The sequence below is a fragment of the Myotis brandtii genome, unplaced genomic scaffold (assembly GCF_000412655.1).
Source record: "Myotis brandtii unplaced genomic scaffold, ASM41265v1 scaffold38, whole genome shotgun sequence".
Lineage (NCBI taxonomy): Eukaryota > Metazoa > Chordata > Mammalia > Chiroptera > Vespertilionidae > Myotis > Myotis brandtii.
Window position 1 is genome coordinate 4,861,280 of NW_005364596.1, and position 20,184 is coordinate 4,881,463.

General features: G+C 41.6%; 1 protein-coding gene across 7 annotated transcripts in view; it reads right to left on the bottom strand.

The window, feature by feature from the left end:
* Positions 1 to 5,508: 5,508 nt before the first annotated feature.
* Positions 5,509 to 20,184, bottom strand: part of NPNT (nephronectin) — a 92,031-nt gene continuing 77,355 nt past the window's right edge. For 4 of the 7 annotated variants that reach the window (XM_014544746.1, XM_014544744.1, XM_014544745.1 and 1 more), the window contains 4 exons: positions 19,321 to 19,372; positions 18,405 to 18,451; positions 7,930 to 8,186; positions 5,509 to 6,545 (listed from right to left, as the gene is read on the bottom strand). In XM_014544746.1, the coding sequence (XP_014400232.1) occupies positions 6,435 to 6,545; positions 7,930 to 8,186; positions 18,405 to 18,451; positions 19,321 to 19,372 (467 nt within the window). In that variant the 3' untranslated portion in view covers positions 5,509 to 6,434. Of the gene's footprint in view, positions 6,546 to 7,929; positions 8,187 to 18,404; positions 18,504 to 19,320; positions 19,373 to 20,184 lie in introns of all 7 variants that reach the window. The other 3 variants (XM_014544749.1, XM_014544747.1, XM_014544748.1) reach the window with 1 other exon arrangement.

Genomic DNA, 20,184 nt, shown 5'->3' on the forward strand with positions numbered 1-20,184 from the left:
CTCCTGACTGGAATCGAACCTGGAACCCCCTGGTCTGCAGTCCATCGCTCTACCCACTGAGCCAAACCAGCCAGGACAACAACTGAGTTTTTAATGTTAATCTTGTGACCTGAAACTTTGTTCAATTAATTTACTAGTTCTAATAGATTTTCTGTGGATTCATTGGGATATTCTAGATGTAGGATGATGTCATTTGCAAATAGTAGTTTACTTCTTCCTTACCAATTCTTTTTTATTTCTTTTTCTTGCCTAATTGCTTTACCTAGAATATCTTGTAAACTGTTGAATAATCGATTTTCTTATTTTTAAAAATTTTATCTTTATTGTTGAAAGTATTATTATTTTCAACCACCTCTGCATTCCTGGCATAAATCTCAGTCATGATGTATAACTTTTAAAATTCTTCATTAGATTCAATTTACTAGTATTTTGTTAAGGAACTTGCACCTATGTTGATAGGGGATATTGGTCTGTATTGTCTTTTCTTATGTCTTTATCTAGCTTTGGTATCAGAATATTTCTGGTCACATAAAGTGTGTGAAGAAGTATTCCTTCAACTTTTACTTCTTCATCCTCACTTGAGGACATTTTTCCATTGATTTTTTTTTTTTTTTTTTTTGAGAGCGTGGAAGGGTTGAGAGCGTAGGGAGGAGGAGAGACAGAGAGAGAAACATTGATGAAACACATTAATTAGTTGCCTCCCACACCCGGATCAAGCCTGCAACCAAGGTACATGGCCTTGACTGGAATCAAACCCGAAACTCTTTAATCCACAGTCTGATGCTCTATCCACTGAGCCAAACCAGTTAGGGCCCTCAACTTTTATTTCGTGGGAGACTTTGAGGATTGATGTTAATTCTTTAAATTTTTGTAGCCTTCACCAGTGAAGACATCTGGTCCTGGACTTTGTTGGGATGTTTTGATTATTGCTGAGTCTCTTGTCAAAGGTCTGTTGGAACTTTCTATTTCTTCTTGAGTATTTGGGTAATTTGTTTCTAGGAATTTGTCCATTTCATCTAGTTTATCTAATTTGTTAGCATATAGCTGTTCATAATATTCTCTTGTCTTTTTTTTTTTTTAATCTCTGTAGGGTTAGTGGTAACATCCCTACTTTCATTTCTGATATTAGTTATTTGTATTTTCTCTCTTTGTTAGTCTGGCCAAAGGTTTTTAAATTGTTTATCCTGTTAAAAAAAAACAACACAATTTTATTTGTTAATTATCTGTTTTAATTTTGCTTACTTTGATTTAACTTGCTCTTTTTTGTCTAGTTTTATATGATTTAAAGTTTAGATTATTAATTTAAGATTTTTTTATTGACATTTACAAATATAAATTTCCTTATAAACAGTGCTTTACCTGTACTCCAGAAGTTTGGGCATGTTGTTCTTATTTTTATTATACTCAAAATATTTCTTTCTTTTCCTTTGAATTCTTCTTTTTTCCCATTCGTTATTTGCAAGCATGTTAACTTCTATATATTTGTGAATTTCCCCCAATATTCCTATTATTGATTTCTACTTTTATTTCATGTAAGAACGTATTTTGTATAATTACAATTTTAAATTTACTGTGATTTGTTTTATGGCCAAATTTATAGTCTGTCAACAGCTCCACATACTTGAAAATAATGTGTATTCCTGTACTATTGAGTGTTTTTAGATGCCTGTTAGGTCTGGTTGTTTTATAGAATTTTTTTAAGTCTATTTCCATGTTGATCTTGATTGTTTTATCCTTATTGAAGCTTTATCTTTCTCTTCCTCAAACTAGATCATCTCAAGTGACATATCTTTAAATTGAATGAGTCTCCTTGCTGAATTTTTCATTTTTATGATGGTACTTATTATATTCAGAACTTCTGTTCTTTTTAAATAATATTTGTCTATTTTTATATTCTCTAGTTGATGAAACTCTAAAGTTTTTTGGGTAAAAAAAACACACCAGAACTTAGTGAATTTTTGTGGAGTAGATCTTGGAAGCATGGATTTTCACTGTTAGGTCTCCCAACAGTGAATGTTAACAGAGATAAAGGCCCAGAGCCCTTTATGTATAATTCGGCCTTGTTACTTAAGTTGGGGCTCAGGACCAGCAGAAGGGGCATCGCCTGGAGCTAGTTAGAAATGTAGAATTTAATCCCCACCCAGACCAACCAAATCAAAAGCTGCATTTTCACACATGATCTCCAGATGATTTCCATGCACATTGAACTTTTAAAGGCAATGGGCAAAGAGCATGGAATCCACACTTTCAAAGCCTCAAGATACCACACACCATTATTTCCAGAAGAGCAATTTTTCATTACTTATAGGACTTTGGTAAATTCCCATCTTCTTCTCTAAATTGAAACCCCACAAAAGAAAGTCTGCTTTCTGTTGTATCCCCGAGCCAACAGCAGTAAGTACTCGAAAATCTGTCCAAATAAAAATAAAATAAAGTGAACTGGACCCTGGAATCTCATACTTATCTGCTGCCTCCAAACCCCAACTTCAAATAGGTTTCAAAAGCGGTTTAATTTATTTAATTTTTTGTCAATTACAGTTTATTTTCAATATTATTTTGTATTGGTTTCAGGTGTACAGCATAGTGGTTAGACAGTCATATACTTTATAAAGTGTTCCCCCCAATATTCCCAGTACCCACCTGGCACCATACATAGCTATCATAATATTATTTTTAAATTTCTTAACATATTCAGAAAACATAAGCTTTCTCAGATCTCCTAAGAATGAGTAAGAAGCACCTCTGAGATAAGGGAACTTCAGTTTTTCTTTACCTTTTGCTTAAAGTTTGTGTTTATTCAAAACTTAAGTGTCCTAGCTGCTAGTATTGGAAAGAAAGAAGTCATTTAACCATTTCTCTATAATTGTGTAGAACAGATTTTTAATCTTGCATCTCATTAATTTTTTCTTTATAGTTTTCTCCATTAGAAAAGGTTGTTGGAATATGAGTAAAATGTCATAAATAAAATCAACACTAGTAAAAAGGCTTTTCATATAATCTACACTAATAAAAGAGAAAGATGCAAATTGACCATACCTTCACAATGCCCACCAGCCAATTAGGAGTGAGTATGCAAATTAACCCAACAAAGATGGAGGGTTAATTTGCATACACAGGTGCCAAGTGGCCAGGGGCAAGGCAGGACTCAGGCGTTCTGCACCACCCCAGCTGCTCCAGGACTCTGGGCAGCGTGGGAAGGTGCAAAGGTGGCTCTGGCTGGAGCGAAGGCGGTGCCGGCAGCCAGGGTAAGGAAGGCCGATTCTTGCACGAATCTTCGTGCATTGGGCCTCCAGTTTATATATATTTATTTCTAGCTTATATTGCTTTTCCATAAAAAAAATTTGAGGCAAATGTTTACAACTAAGTGAGATATAAGAAAACCAAAGTAATTTGCTAAGGTATGACATGTGTTATATGAGCAGATTACTTTCCCTGTCCATGTTGCTGAATAATGACCTCATATTTTATAACCTAGAAAGCATAATAATGTGGGCAATTATCTTTGTCCCCAATCAGGCAAGCAGTAAATATTCTCCCAATAAAAAATAACTCAAAACAATAAGAAATAAACTACCGGTATTATTAACAGTGTTTTTATTTACAAAGAATTATTTTTATTTGGCTGTTTGGGAAACCACTGACATTTTTCACTTTAGAAAACATTAAATAATAAACAAGATGTTATACAGTACTTTGGATAACTTCTTCCATCAGTTTAGTGCAATGCATTATTGGCACCTAAAAGTGAAATTTTCAATTATTTTCCCCTTTCATCTTCAGTTGTGCAGTTATATGACCCAAAAGGAAAAGAATCATTAAAAAGAGCTCTAAGGCCATATTTGCTGGCCCCTACTCAAAGGCTCACTGATTTATCCTCCCCTGCTGCCCTGCCTCCACCAAGTTAAATGACAAAAGATATTATAGGCATACTATAATAGGTATACTATTATACCTGTTGTTCAAAAAAACCCATTACCACTGGGGAACTTGGGAGATTCAATTGATAAAGAGAGAGTGAATTATACAAATTAGGTGAAGGAACAGGCCTGGCAGTTGTGTTGGGCATGGTACTCTGTATCAGTAGCCAAGTTAAGTTGTAACACACATTGCAGAGAGAATGCACCAGTTAAAGTCTCTGTAAACTGTGTTCTTTGCTATGGTCTTTAAAAATCGGAAGCATCATCCATTGAGCAAGTGAAAGGGTTATACCTTTATCAAGAAAAACAAAACAAAACACATTAGAACACTGAAATACTAAAACATCTGCCTATTATACTCTCTTTTTGGAATAAAATATATATATATGTTTTTTTCTTCTTTTTTTGTTTTAATACTGCTAGGTTTGCCATAAAGGGAAAGCTCAGCATTTGGTGGGCTTGACCCCTTTTGATTTCTCTCCATTAGAAGCCCAAGAGGGAAATGCCTAAATTAATCCCAGGCCTAGTCCAAATTACTTAGTCTGGAGATTTTCACTACACAGTAATAGGAGCAAAACATATTTTGGGAGATTATGTAATCTATTACTCTTTCTTAAACACCCTTAACCACCTTAAATAGACAAAGTTTTATCTAATTTTTAAAAAGCCTCTGAGATAGAGAGAGACACTCCTTTATAAGGGATTTTGGGATTCTAATTTAACAACTGTCCCTGCCAGCAAATGCTCCCTCATACTCTGGTCTAAGCCTGTTTCCTCTTGTTCTATTCTTAGTGCCTGTGGAGAACAGCTGGCCACCATCCTCTCTGTACCAGCCCTTCATGCACTGGAAAACCAGCAATGGTTTGCCCCTCAGTCTTCTCTTCTCCAGGCTAAATAATCCCAGTTCCTTTAATTTTTCACCACAGATCTTTTTTTCCAACCCTTTAATCATCTTTGTGATTCTGGGCAAAAACAGCAGAAAATATGTTGATTACTTAATCAGAAGTGAGGAAGAGTCTCAGTAGTAAGCTGCATTTTAAAAACGATAGTCTTTTTAATATAAAGTTAAAAAATGCAAGGAGGACATAGATTAGTTGAGGGTCCTTCCATCTCAGAATTCCAATCCTGCCCCATTGCTCTAGTGTGTAAGTGAGTCCTATTCCAACACACTTAATACCTCAAAGCCCGGGCCTACCCTACCCCATGCTGACTTGGTAGCACATAAGTTGTGAGCTAGACCCGCCTATATTTATACTGATTTAAAAATTAGTATGAAACCCATTCCAGGGGAGCTGCTCCCATAAACAGACCCCTTCCTCTGAAATGGCGGGACCGTCTCCAAGTTCTTACGGGTTACCAAGGAGAACCGTGTTATCTGGGGAACGCCGTCGGTTTTTAAGTGAGAAACAGTGCGGGTTTTATGTGCTAACTGCAGCTCCCTGTCTATCTAAATCAGTGGTTCTCAACCTTCTGGCCCTTTAAATACAGTTCCTCATGTTGTGACCCAACCATAAAATTATTTTCGTTGCTACTTCATAACTTTAATGTTGCTACTGTTATGAATCGTAATGTAAATATCTGATATGCAGGATGCTCTTAGGCGACCCCTGTGAAAGAGTCGTTCAACTGCCAAAGGGGTCACGACCCACAGGTTGAGAACCCCTGATCTAAATGGTTTACTCTCCTTTGTAGGGATCAAACTCAAGGTACTTAAAACATTCATCCCTCCACTGCCACAACCTGACACCATTTCCAAATTTCTCTTGCTACCGATCAAAGGTCATAGGACTGGACAACACTTCACCGCGTATTTTTAATTCAAGAGATCACAAGCTGCCTTTTCCCTTGCAACTGGAGTCGGTAAATATCAGGAACACGCAACTTCGTCATATCAATAGCACATTTACACAAAACACAATACCACTAACGAGGAATTACGTGCCCACTTTACATAATTGTCTTTAAAAGAAAAATACAGATAACAAGAATAAATGCATTTTGGTATGTTACACACGCTTCTTTCATAAAGTGAATGGCAGTAAGAGTTCAGGCCAGTCCGGAGCTCACAGTGAAGAGGAGAAACAAAGTTCACAAGCACATTGTACAGCGTATCTTAGGGGAAGTCAATACTACTCGTGGCACGACACTGGACAGATAACAGAATGGCCATCGGCACAAATTTCCTTTGAAAATGTCTCCCGTACTTTGCTACAAGGAACACCTTGTCACCAGGATGAAGGACGGCACAGGTCTCACATGCTGAAGCCAGTTCCTAAAAGAGCCACGGGATGTAGGTAGCACCCACAGACAGCTTGCATGTGTCTAACAAATGCCCCTTCTATGTCAAAGGGAGTGTCACTGTCCATTGGGATTGCACAAAAACAGGCCAAGATGTGGGTCAACAACCAGACTTTCTCTGACCCACTGACCCACTCTTCTCCGAGGCCTGACAGAAGGGAGGAGAAGACAGGAGGTGAAGATCAGAAAAAGAAGAGGGAGCAACACAGGAGTTCATTGCTAGTTGCGGAGTTGCACACGTTCTTCATAGCAGTGGCCTCTTTTCAAGCTCACGTCATCCAATCCAATCTCCCCAGTGTGGCCACGCCTCTTTTCACCTTTGAAGATGACCTAGGGAGAGAACGCACACACTGGTCAAGCCTCCTCTGCCCTTCCCCAGGGCGGCTCATTCAGCAGAATAAAGGCAAACTTCCCCCAGGTCTAAACAGTAAACTTACTTAACAGAAGGAAAGACTAGAGAACAGTGTCACCTGAGAATTGTGTTCTGGTAGAAACTGAAATCCCCAGGAAACCGTTCATCAGACCACGTTACTCAGAACCAGTTACCCTTTAAAAGCCACACTAAACTACAGGCTGCTTCTGTCAACAATTACCAAGGTCAGAAGTAAAAAGATGGTGATGGCACATAGAGGTGCAGACGTAGAGCCGAAGTCTAAAAGATCACTGCCATGCAGCCTCCTCTGACGCTGCCCAGCACCTCCACTGGGCTCATGCAGCTTTGCTGCCAAATGGAACAGAAGCCAATGCCATAATCCCATCACGGCATTGTTCTACTTGTGCACAAACCAAGAACTTCCACTATTCTTGCATTTTATCTTTGATAGCATCCTTGCTCCTTTCCAAAACAAATGAAACCTGTCTCTGCTGTGATCTGAAATGATTTACCTTTTTAGTTCTTTAAAAATATATATGTATATTAAGAAAAATTTTAAGAGTAAATAATAAATAATAGTAAATCATCAGAGTAACATAAAATTTAAGACTCTGGTAAAAGCTGTATTAATGGAGCCTACCTTTTCTTTCTAAAAGTGTTTACAGAAACTGTACCTACAAGCATAGATGCAGAATCTCCTCATAGTAACAGTTTTAGAAGCAGCAACGTAAAGAAGACACATCCCAAATAAGTTATTTCGATGAGGTGTTACAGATCACCTCATTGCTACATGTGACTTGGTTACTTAGGATAAAATTTATATATTCAGTCAAGCTTTCCCACATCCTGTCCTGAGCAGAACAATATCTTTCAAGTCTATTGCTCTGGATCCCACCCAAAGCTGCTTAACTATGGTCTCTCAGGCAAAGAGGGAAAAATGGATTTTAAAGAAACATTTTGGAGAAAACCACTTTAGGGTAACTCATGGTGGTCAGAGTTTGAAGTATAAGGAATGAAAGGAAAAGTAAGACGAGTTAAGCTCAGCACCCCTGCCCTTTGAAGTTTCTCTTAACACTTTTACTTTAATTATTCATTTTTTTCAATAAAAGTAGGGGATCTACCCTAGGGTGGGGAGAGTAGCGGTAGTCAGAGGTTATAATGAAGAATGTAATAAGAAGCAAAAAGGGATTAAAGAAAGAGGCAAGGAATGGAGTTGTCATGCCCAGAAAAACACACGAAACTCTGTCTGAGCCCGAGTTACTAAGTAGAACAATTCGGACCCCAGGCTTCTCCTATGAGAGGAAAACCTCCCAGGTCCACGTCCTTTGCGGTTCTACTTACGCTCTTGATGTCAGCCCCTCGCAGGGTGATCTGTGTTTGCCTCCAGCCATGGCCACCATTTCTTCCCCACAGGGCTGCTCCGTGGGCCCCCTGTTTTCTCACAAACACCTGGAGTGCGCCGGAGTGCAGCCCAGTGACCCTGTGCCTGAACGACAGGCACAGGTCCCCTGACTGCATGAGGTGGCCCAGGGGCAGCACCAGGCGAGCGGCTTTCCCCCCGGGGCCCTTGGCTGCGGAGACTGCCAGGTACTGTCCACCTGCAATGGGAAAGCAGGGCCGTGTGTGTACGTGTGACATCCCTTCCCAGCACAAACAGTATGGACAGTCCTAATCAACCTCAAAGTCATTTGCAAAGAACCCCATGTTACTGCAGGAGAAAACCATGGCTTATTTCTATGCCTGTCTCAGATCCCATGGTTTTGTGTTTACAGAAAACACTCGCCCATTGTGCTCACGGAGAGGACAAGTTCTGCCAAGGACACATCGGAATAAGTAATCCTAACACTGTGACTACTTCCAGTGGAATAGGATCACACACACACAGGCATGCACAAACCACACACTTTCACCACCTCCTGGTCCTCCCCACGTTATGATTATGTTGTCAAGCTGGCTGGCTGATTAGGTGGTTGACGCTAAGTTGCCAGGGAGAATTTTTCTACACGGGTAATTAACCTCTGGGCAGTAGAGCAGATGTGGTTTAAAGGGCATTAAATCTGTTTATTATCTCTTCTCCCTATTTTTATTTATTTATTAACTCTAGAGAGAAAACCCTTCAACAATGCCAGAGCTTGCCCTGGCCGGTGTGGCTTAGTGGGTTGAGTGTTATCCTGTGCACCAAGAGGTCGCCGGTTTGATTCCCAGTTGGGGCACATGCCTGGGGTTGTGGGCTTGATCCCCCCAGGGGGGCTGTGCAGGAGGCAGTGGACCAATGTTTTTCTCTCTCACTGATATTTCTTCTCTCCCTCTCCCTTCTTCTCTAAATTCAATCCTATATAATAAAAGGCTAGTATGCAAATTGACCGAACAGCAGAACAACCGGTCGCTATGACACGCACTGACCCCCACAGGGCAGATGCTCAATGCAGGAGCTGCCCCCTGGTGGTCAGTGCGCTCCCACAGGGGGAGCACTGCTCAGCCAGAAGCCGGGCTCATGGCTGGTGAATGCAGTGGTGGTGGCAGGAGCTTCTCCCGCCTCCACGGCAGTGCTAAGGATGTCCAACTGATGGCTGAGGCCCACTCCCTGGATGGAGCAGGCCTAAGTCATCAATTGGACATCCCCCGAGGGATCCCTAACTGCGAGGGGGCACAGGCCGGGCTAAGGGACTCCTCCCCCAGTGCATGAATTTTGTGCACCGGGCCTCTACTAAAAACATATTTAAAACAAAACTAAACAACAACAAAAAGCCAGAGCTTGCTATGCTTCTCACACTGGAGTGCAGCTCACCCCAGGAAGATGCAGAGGTGTTCTGGAAACCCCCCACTTCCCGGAACATCAGCTTTATTTAAAGATACGCAGTTTACAATGTGTTACATAATAACACATATATAATATAATATTTTTTATTACATATACATGAACACAAAGTGTTAATAAAAACTGTCACTCTGGGCGGACACTTTGTCCTCAGATCCCTGGGGCCATAGAGCGTGCCTCCCCATTGTAAGAGGAATTGCTATTAGGGGGGAAAGTTTGAGCAGCAGTGAGTGGGGGGAGAGCTGCTTCTCAAGAGAAAGTTACAAGTAGTATATGAAGCTCCATCCAAGTACAAATGACATTCCTCCCGGGCTGTTGAATTGGAGCCAACTGAAAACACACTGTGTTCCAGCACTGATTTCTCCACAGGAAACTGTGGTGTGAATGCTGAACACATGTATGTATTTTGGTAGAAACCCCACTTATTTTTCAATGAAAAGACAACCACTTATTTTTATGCTTAATTTGTATCAGGGATGCTAAAGTTTGGGGTGTCCTCTTATTTGTCAAGGGACTTCTCCTCTCCCACGTGCGCTCTGAGCAGTGGCAGGACCAGCAGGTGATGTCTGGGCCCGGATTCTGTACCAGGCTGTGCTGAGTGCTCCTGGGGCATCTCATGAACCCTGAAGGCTGGCTTTACAGATGCAGAGTTAGGGCTTTGAGGTGAGGTCACCCAAGGGGTCACCCAGTGAGTGGCAGAGTGAAGGTTTGAGTTCAGAACTGTCTGACCTCTGTATCCGGCACGTGCTGCCCTCAGGTTGGATCACTGGTGTGCCTGCTTCTCTCCCCCAGGAGATGTCAGAACCCACCGTTGCCCCAAGCCACCCCAGGGCATCCCTAGCACATGGTAGGAGTGTAATGCCATCTGTTGAATAAATGATGTTCTAAGAAGACAGAAGAAAAAAAAACCTGCAAAGAAATAGGTCCTTGAGTCATATACTTGACTCACCAACAACAAACACAATTTCTTATCCTCAGTCCACCCCCACTGCCCCCATTAATCCAAATGGTATTTTAGGCCAAAATATTTAGATGGATTTTAAATGTCTCCCCATAAGTCAGCTTTTGAATTGTCACAGGTATTTTGCTTAAGACTAAGATATAAGGTTATTACAGTTAAACCTGCAAGTTTTAAGAAAACAAGGATTATCTTGAGTCTCTGTGGAATGTATACTAACATGACTGCCAGATGCTGCCTGCGAATAAGACAACCTAACAAACCAAGGCAGCCTAGTAAGAGTCAAATAATCTTTTCTAGAGGCACTTAAAACCCTAACGTGTAAAATATGAGCAAAGAGGCTACTGTTGCTCTCCCTCCATGGAGCTGCTCTGAACATTTTTGCAGTGTAATAACTTTTTTTTCATAAATATATCAGCCATTTTTTTATGACAAATACATTTTTCATAGCTGTTTGTCATTAATAATTTAGCCAGTTTTTTACTGAAGAATATTTAAGTTGTTTTCAGATTTTCACACTTAAGAGAATACCATAAAGTAGTAAGACAAGCAAAAAAAATAAAATAAAAATTTGCAACACATGAAATAGGACTAAGTTTCCTTTTCACATAAAGAGCTTAAAAATCCACAATAAAAAGAAGACAAAAGAAAAATAAAAAGCATCTCAGAAAAAAGGACTTTTAAAATGTGAAAAAATGGTCAGCTTTTCACAATAAAATAAATTAACATTAAAACGAGATGACTTTCTACCAATAAGCTTGGTAAAGATTTTAAAAAGTAGTTTAATAAGATCTGTGTTGGGGTGGTCCTTAAATATTGTTTGGAGGAGTATAAATTGCCATAACCCGTATGAAGGGCAACTCAGTAAAATCTATCAAAATTCAAGATGCAAGTTCCCTTTGATTGGCATTCCACATCTAGGATAAGACGTATTCAAACACGTCTGAAATGATATGTGTATAAGGTTTTCACTGCAGTCTTGTCTGAAAAACCGAAAGACTGGGAACAATGGAAATGTTCCTCGGTGGTTAAACACAAGGGAACATCTAAGGAATAATGGAGTACCTGTCATTAATAAGAATGAGGGTGTTCTGTATGTTCTGATATAGGACAATCTTCAACAACAATGGCTAATGCTATTTTAATGGTAACTCGGGGACAGGCACTGCTTTAAATATGTTGAATAGATGCTATCGATTATCCTCGGTTAAGTAACGTGCTCAAGGTCAAAGCTAGTAAGCTGTGGGTGCTGGGTTTCAGCCCAGGCATTCTGTATTTGAAGCTCGATCCAAGTACAAATGACATTCCTCTTTCAAGTCTTTGTTCTTCATGTCAACTCTTAGCGTAATATCCTTAAGTGACAAAAGCAAGGTACGTAAGAGGGTGCTTTGTGGTTGTATGGACAACTATATCTCTGGAAAGATAACCAAGAAACTGGTTGTATCTGGGAGGGTAACTGAGAGCCAGGGCTGAAAGGCTTGTATCTTCACTGTGGACTTATTTTTCCGTTTAAAATTTTTCAAAATAATGCTTTTTAATGCTGCACCAGACATACTTGTACGTACACGCTGGCATGCTTGTTATGTGTTTAAGTGAATTCCTTGCAGCTAGCAGTAGCAGACAGGGCACTGAATCAGCCGTCTTTAACCCATGATCCCCAGGGATCAGAGTTCCAGGAAAAGGGCCTCAGGTGCAGCCTTGACATCTATGGAGAAGGGTGTGTCTTCAGGGCCACTGCTCCATGCCTGCTGTGAATCACCACATCTGTTGACAGCACAACTTTCCATTCCTTAGAGCAGTGGTTCCCAACGTGGGACACATGCCCCACAGGGGGCAATTTGATTTTTAAGGGGGGGCAATTCAAGAATGAGTTATTAACAGTGAATTTTTTGCATTTCTTATGGTTCTAGGGGCCTCATATACAGTATATCTACACTAATAAAAGAGAAACATGGTAATTAGCCGTACGACCGCTACCCTTCCCATTGGCTAATCAGGGAGATATGCAAATTAACTGTCAGCCAAGATGGCGGCCGGCAGCCAGGCAGCTGATGCGAACAGGGAGGCTTGCTTCCTTCAGTGACAGAGGACTCCAACGTTCCCCGCCTGCCTTGCCGGCCTCTGAGCTTCAGTTGGAAACATTGTAACATTTATAGAAGATAAACAAAACCCCAGAAACCTCCTGTCAGTCAGCCAGGATCTCAGAGCTGGAGTCGCAACATTGTTTCGAATACAGAAAACAAAGGCCAGAAACCTGCTTTCAGCAGCCGAGCCTCAGAGAGAAAGCCGGCTCTCAGCTCCAGTGACAGCCATAGAAGGTAAATAAATGCCAGAATAAAAAAAAAAAGAAAAAAAGGAGAGGTTTGGAGCTTCAGTCGCCCGCCAGCCTGAAAACGGCCCTCAGCCCCTCACCCAGACTGGCCAGGCACCCCAGTGGGGACCCCCACCCTGAAGCAACAAGATGGCGGCTAATTTGCATACTGAAGGCAGGCGGCAGCAGGCAAGGCTGTCTGCGGTCTGGGACCCGGATCTGTGACCCTGCCAGGCGGGTGGCAGTGCTTGAGGCTGTCTGCGGTCTTGGGACCCAGATCCGTGACCCTGCCAGGAGGAGGGCAGTGCTTGAGGCTGTCCGCGGTCCCGGGACCCAGATCTGTGACTTCACTTGGCAGAGTCTCTGGGTGTAGTCCCTACGTCATAAAGTAGTGGTATCCATCTTCCCTCTAAGGATCATTCCAAATAGAAACCCAGCATCAGCGATTGGAATCCCTTTGGGTGAGTTCTGGAAAAATACCAACAAATCATTGTTACTAATTCTCCTTTTCCCAGACATGAAACTTACTCCCATCTTTGTAGCCATCATTAACATTTTAGACTTCCCATTTTAGACTTATTTTATATTAATTTATGTTTAACTTGGTGGCTATATGGTGGGCTATGGGATTAGCGCAGGGGTGGGCAAACTTTTTGACTCGAGGGCCACAATGGGTTCTTAAACTGGACCGGAGGGCCGGAACAAAAGCACGAGAGGGCACAGGCCGGGCTGAGGGATCCCCCCTTCCCCCCTGAGTGCACAAATTTTTGTGCACCGGGCCTCTAGTCTATATATATATAAAGGCCTAAGCGACTGGCCAGCTGGTAGCTATGATGCACATTGACCACCAGGAAGCAGATGCTCAATACAGGAGCAAAAACCACAGGCATGGAAACATGGAACAGACTGATGAATCTCAGAGGGAAGAGGGGAGAGGGGAAGGGGAAGGGCGGGAAGAGATTAACCAAAGATCTTATATGCATACTAGAGGCCTGGTGCATGAATTCGTGCACCGGTGGGGTCCTTCAGCCTGGCCTGTGGGGATCAGGCCAAAACTCTCCGACATCCCCCAAGGGGTCCTGGATGGTGAGAGGGTGCAGGCCAGGCCAAGGGACTCCACTGGTGCACGAATCCATGCACCGGGCCTCTAGTAAATATATATTGTGACATATTTATGCATTTCAGTTCTCTATCATATGTTTTGAAACTTTATTTGCTATTTTTTCATATCACTTCATATCATTTTTTTAAAACAATTTCTTAGTGATTTCTTCCTCAGTACTTCAACTATCCTTTCATTCTTTTATTTTTCTCTTTTGTGGATGCCATGTTCTTTGGAAGCTTGTTTAGACCAAGTTAATGGCCTTTTAGGCTTCCTCCATGTGAATAGGAGTTCACTTTTTGAATACAGTAATAAGAATTATGTGTCACGGGGGGAGGGGTGGTAATCAGGATTTTAGAGATGTTTAGGTGGGACATGGCCAAGAAAAGGTTGGGAGCCACTGCTTTAGAGGAATGTATTAATTTCACTATCTCACAATTAAGTTTAAGATTGAATGTGATAAACACAATCCAATGAGCTCAAGGGAGGGCAGCTAGCAAATGCAATCATTTTACAGCTGTTTCTCAAAGTTGTAAATTTATTTGAGAATTTTCTTTTCTTGGAGATATTAGCATAAAAGAATATTTGCATTTCTGGATCTTGGATAAGAAATGCATATTAAAATCAGTCCTAACTGTGGAAATCCAACCATATGTTCCTTTTCAAATGGTATAATTTAGATAGAAACAATTTAGAAACAGCTAGCTTGGTAATTAGAGAATTCACAGATATAATTCATTAAATCGCTTAAATTTATATACATACAACCTCACCTAAAGTTCCTAGAAGAAAAAAAGGCATTCTTCCTAAGAAGCTTAATTAGTATTTCTCCATCAGTATTTGGTTAGAATTCCCCACCACAGTCTAAAAAGCCCATCTGCAATGCCACCTTGATATAGGCCATGCACTCCTAACCCTCTTCCAATCCTCTGCCCTCCTTCAGTCTCCTGTCCATTTTCCAAGCTGGAGCCCTGCTGCTCACTGCTCTCCTGTGGATTACCTGGGCATTCCATTCTCAGTCAGAGGCTCTCAGAGCGGGCAGAAGACGTTTTCTAACCCAATGCTTATCCAGTGCTCAAAACATCTTGCCATATGTTACCACCGACAGAGAGCTCCTTACTTTGAACAGCCTGAGCTCTTTTTAAACAGCCCTGGCTGTGGGAAAGTTCTGTAAAGAGTGAGCCAAAGTTCATCTCTCTGTAGTTGTCACCTACGGATCTGACTTCCATCCCTTTGTGGTCACAGAGCAATGGTGATAGACGTTGTCAGTCAAGTACAAAGGCAGCCCTGTTCCACTGTTTCTTCTCCAGGCTAAACACTCTGGTCCCTTCCCCTGCTCTTGCACAGGCTTTGGGACCCCTCTCCACCCAGGTCTTTCTGAATGACCGACACTTATCTCTATTCTTCTCAGACAAGAAAGAACCCACCAAAATGGATTTTCTATTCTGGAAAAAAAAAAAGACCATATTTCTTGGGAAATGACCCAACATTTTGGCAGTAACGCAGGGTTCAGTGCTCGCTTTGGCAGCACATCTACTAAAGTTGGAACGATATAGAGAAGATTAGCATGGCCCCTGCACAAGAATGACATGCAAATTTGTGAAGCGTTCCATATTAAAAAGAAAAAAGAAACCACACAGGGTTCACTCATTGATTTCATTATCCACTAAAATTCTAAAGTCTTGCACGCTTACTGCTAAGGCACTTCTTCCCCTCCCACGGTAGGTTTCTAGACCATGAGCCCTACTTTGTATTCATCCTCATTAGATTTTACCCTCTTCAATGAGACCCGCTGATCTAATGTTGTGGAGCTGGTGTGTCAGCACAGCTCCACACGTTCTCCTCTGGCTTCGCGCCATCCAGTTTGGAAAGCCTGCCTTCAACAGCCAAATTCAACAGCCAGTTCATCCCAGTCACTGGTAAAACCCTGGAGCAACCCAGAAGGTCACGCACACTTCCCCAGGCACCATCCAGGCACACCCGGTAGTCACCACTGCCTTTCCATTGGTTCTGTGCTATCACAGCCAAAGCACCATTCCCAACTTTTTTTTGCCTGCCATTTTAATTTCCAATCCTCTTCTCATTTTTCTATCAGAGGGCAAGTGGAATTTGGGTCACAACAAGTCTAAACATCTACCTATGAGATGAATAATAAAAAAAAATGTTTAAAAGTACTAAATTGGCTCTATAATATGGTATTGAAATTCTAAAAATCAATTATTTTACTATCAACATAGACTACGTAGATGTGTAATGAATTCTTTTGAGTTTATTTAGCATACTAACAGACTACTCTCTCCAGTGTATTTTACTTGAAAGGGTTATTCATTATGACCATGAACATGCATAGCTGCTAACGATCCTTTCTTTGGTAGCAAACTATTTCAGGTCAGCGGTCAGTTGAATCCACAGGCCTGAGATCTGCTCATGGACCATGTGCGCTACCATAGGAGACGGAGGCCAGTCTGTGAGGGAGTGAAGACTCCAGAACACTCCTGGCCGTTCCGGACACTGAACTGCCTCGGAGGCTGCATGGGCAGCTCAGAGAGGTCTGATGTGAAGTCTGTTCTTTTGCTCTGTGGACTTAGGAAATTTATGTACACTCTGGGCCTCAGTATTTCCTTTGTGAAATAAAAACAATATTTAACCTGCTTCACAGGGTGGATAAAAAGATATTAAATAAAATTAATGAAATGATGAATGACTCAAGACTGTAGTAGGTAATCATTAAATGTTGGTTTCTTTCTAATTCACAGATATATGTGACATTAATAATACTAATGTTGTCCTAATAGTCATAGGGATGTAAAGTACAGGATAGGGAACATGGTCAGTAATATTATAATAACTATTAGTATGTATGGTGCCAGGTGAATACTTGAATTATCAGGGTGATCACTTTGTAAATTGTGTAACTGTCTACCATGGCGTTATAGCCTGAAACTAATGTAAAATAATATTTGGCAACTGTAATTAAAAAATAACATTAAAAATGTATAATAATATTGTCCTGCTCAGAGTTAACCTTCAATGAATGAGAGAGCTAACAGGAGAGAGGAACTGCTTTGTGTGTATGCATGCACGTCATGAAAATAGCAGCTAAAAGAAATCTAAAAAACCCATTTGAATTTATAGACTATTCATATTTTTAAAAGCTTACCTCAAATTCTCATTGTTCAATATTTAGGGATGTAAAGTACAGGGCCAATTACCATGTTTCTCTTTTATTAGTGTAGATTAGTATGTATGGTGCCAGGTGAATACTTGAATTATCAGGGTGATCACTTTGTAAATTGTGTAACTGTCTACCATGGCGCTATAGCCTGAAACTAATGTAAAATAATATTTGGCAACTGTAATTAAAAAATAACATTAAAAATGTATAATAATATTGTCCTGCTCAGAGTTAACCTTCAATGAATGAGAGAGCTAACAGGAGAGAGGAACTGCTTTGTGTGTATGCATGCACGTCATGAAAATAGCAGCTAAAAGAAATCTAAAAAACCCATTTGAATTTATAGACTATTCATATTTTTAAAAGCTTACCTCAAATTCTCATTGTTCAATATTTGTCTAGTATTTTAATCTTAGGGGATTTAATGAAATATTTTAGACTAACATTTTAATACCTTTCTACTTGCGATGTGCATCAAGGATTAGCGCCAGAGGTATCCCCAAGGAACTTGCTAGAAAGGCATCAAAATCTACATTTTCACAAGGCCCTCAGCTGATTTGTACCAATGCTGAAGTTTGAGAATAACTGGTTTAACAGAGCATATCCTCTTTCAAGTTAACTTTTGTGTGTTTTCTGTTCTTCTATATAATACTTGGAATGGTATTTAACAACTAGGCTTTTAATTAACAACATCCTTTTTAGTTAACGATATACTTTTTCTTCACATATTGTCCCTTTCATTTCTAAATCTAGAAGCAGAAATATAAAAAGAAGTCAAACTTCTCATCCTTTCATTAAGTTGACATCACCCATAAAAGATTCAACTGCGGGGAGGGGAAAAAACAACAATATGTAGCTTTGCTTCCTGGAACAAGACAACAAAACATCTTGCAAGTAGATGTAATCTAAAACTTTAGATTAGTAGGAAGTGTGCAATTTAAAAGCCTGTTAATTTTCCAAGGAACTATGTCTAAATCCACCTTACTATAAGAATATTCTTTAGTGGAATAAATATGGTCATTATAACTAATTTATCTAGCATCCAAGTTAGATTGACATTTTTTTCAAAGAGACATTCACAACTTCACAGAAATTTCAGGCTCCTTCAACTATGTCTCAAATCTTTAAAAAGTGAAAAACTGCATGATTGAGAAAACAACCAAGAACTACTACCATGGCTGATGTACTTCTTTTATGCTTGGGAAAGGGGCACGACAAGTAAATTGAAAATTATAAGTTAGAATAAGCCCACGTGTTTTATTTACCAAGCCTTTTAGTGAGCTACTCGCCCTCCCATAATATAGTTCTAGTTGACAGCTAACAAATGGACTATGAATGCTGGACAAGATCTCTCTTTACCCTCTTAGAGATGTTACAGTGCACTTGACTAGCAGAACTGGGCCTTCCAAGGGGATCAACCTGAAATGGGTCCTAGAGTTAAACTGGGCTTACCTGCTGGGTCCCTCACTGGTTCCCAGTGCAAGTCACTGTCTTTCTCCCTGATCCATCCGCAAAGCCCATGGTCAAAACTGCAACTATGTATCAGGACACCTGCAAGGAAATGACCAGAAAGGCGAGTAAACCACAAATGAACAACAGAAACACACTTGTTAACAAGGTTATCAGTACAAGTGTTCTCTCCTATCCACACTTCACTAACCCACCAGAACTTCTCTCCAGGAGATCAAAAGGGAATCTCACGAATCCCTTCTCAGCACAATTGTGCCTATGTGCTCAACGGTAAAAACACAGCACACAAGTGTTGCCAATTATGACCTTTTACATCACCACTTAAAAATATGATTTCCTCCTCATCCTATCCTATATAATAAAGAGCTAATATGCAAACGGTTGTCATACCCTCACGTCGTCACACCCTCATGCCATAACTGCTCAGACCCTCAACACTGGGGAGAGAGGAATGGAGACCAGCCAGCTGCAGCCTGGGAGAGGGACAAGCCACCCACCCCGTGGTCCCAGGCGCCTGCAACAGTGGCCTGGGTGAAGCTGCCCACCCACAGTATGCTGCAGCTGCGGCCAGTCTGGGCGAAGCTGGCCTGGGTCCTGTGTGCCTGCGGCTGGCCAGAGGGAGGGAAGCACGGATCCCGGGTGCAGGGCGAGGCAGAGGTGGTTAGGGGCAATCAGGCCAGTAGGGGAACACTTAAGGGTGATCAGGCAGGCAGGCAGGCAAGCAATTAGGAGCCAGTGGTCCTGGATTGTGAGAGGCAGGTGGACATTCCCCGAGGGGTCCCAGATTGGAGAGGGTGCAGGCCGGCTGAGGGACTCCCCACCCCCGTGCACAAATTTCGTGCACCAGGCCTCTAGTAATTTATATTAAATGCTGCATATATATATATATTCTTTCTCCCTGATCCATCCGCAAAGCCCATGGTCAAAACTGCAACTATGTATCAGGACACCTGCAAGGAAATGACCAGAAAGGTGAGTAAACCACAAATGAACAACAGAAATGCACTTGTTAACAAGGTTATCAGTACAAGTGTTCTCTCTTATCCACACTTCACTAACCCACCAGAACTTCTCTCCAGGAGATCAAAAGGGAATCACACGAATCCCTTCTCAGCACAATTGTGCCTGTGTGCTCAACGGTAAAAACACAGCACACAAGTGTTGCTAATTATAACCTTTTACATCACCACTTAAAAATATGATTTCCTCCTCATCCTATCCTATATAATAAAGAGCTAATATGCAAACGGTTGTCATACCCTCACGTCGTCACACCCTCATGCCATAACTGCTCAGACCCTCAACACTGGGGAGAGAGGAATGGAGACCAGCCAGCTGCAGCCTGGGAGAGGGACAAGCCACCCACCCCGTGGTCCCAGGCGCCTGCAACAGTGGCCTGGGTGAAGCTGCCCACCCACAGTATGCTGCAGCTGCGGCCAGTCTGGGCGAAGCTGGCCTGGGTCCTGTGTGCCTGCGGCTGGCCAGAGGGAGGGAAGCACGGATCCCGGGTGCAGGGCGAGGCAGAGGTGGTTAGGGGCAATCAGGCCAGTAGGGGAACACTTAAGGGTGATCAGGCAGGCAGGCAGGCAAGCAATTAGGAGCCAGTGGTCCTGGATTGTGAGAGGCAGGTGGACATTCCCCGAGGGGTCCCAGATTGGAGAGGGTGCAGGCCGGCTGAGGGACTCCCCACCCCCGTGCACAAATTTCGTGCACCAGGCCTCTAGTAATTTATATTAAATGCTGCATATATATATATATATAT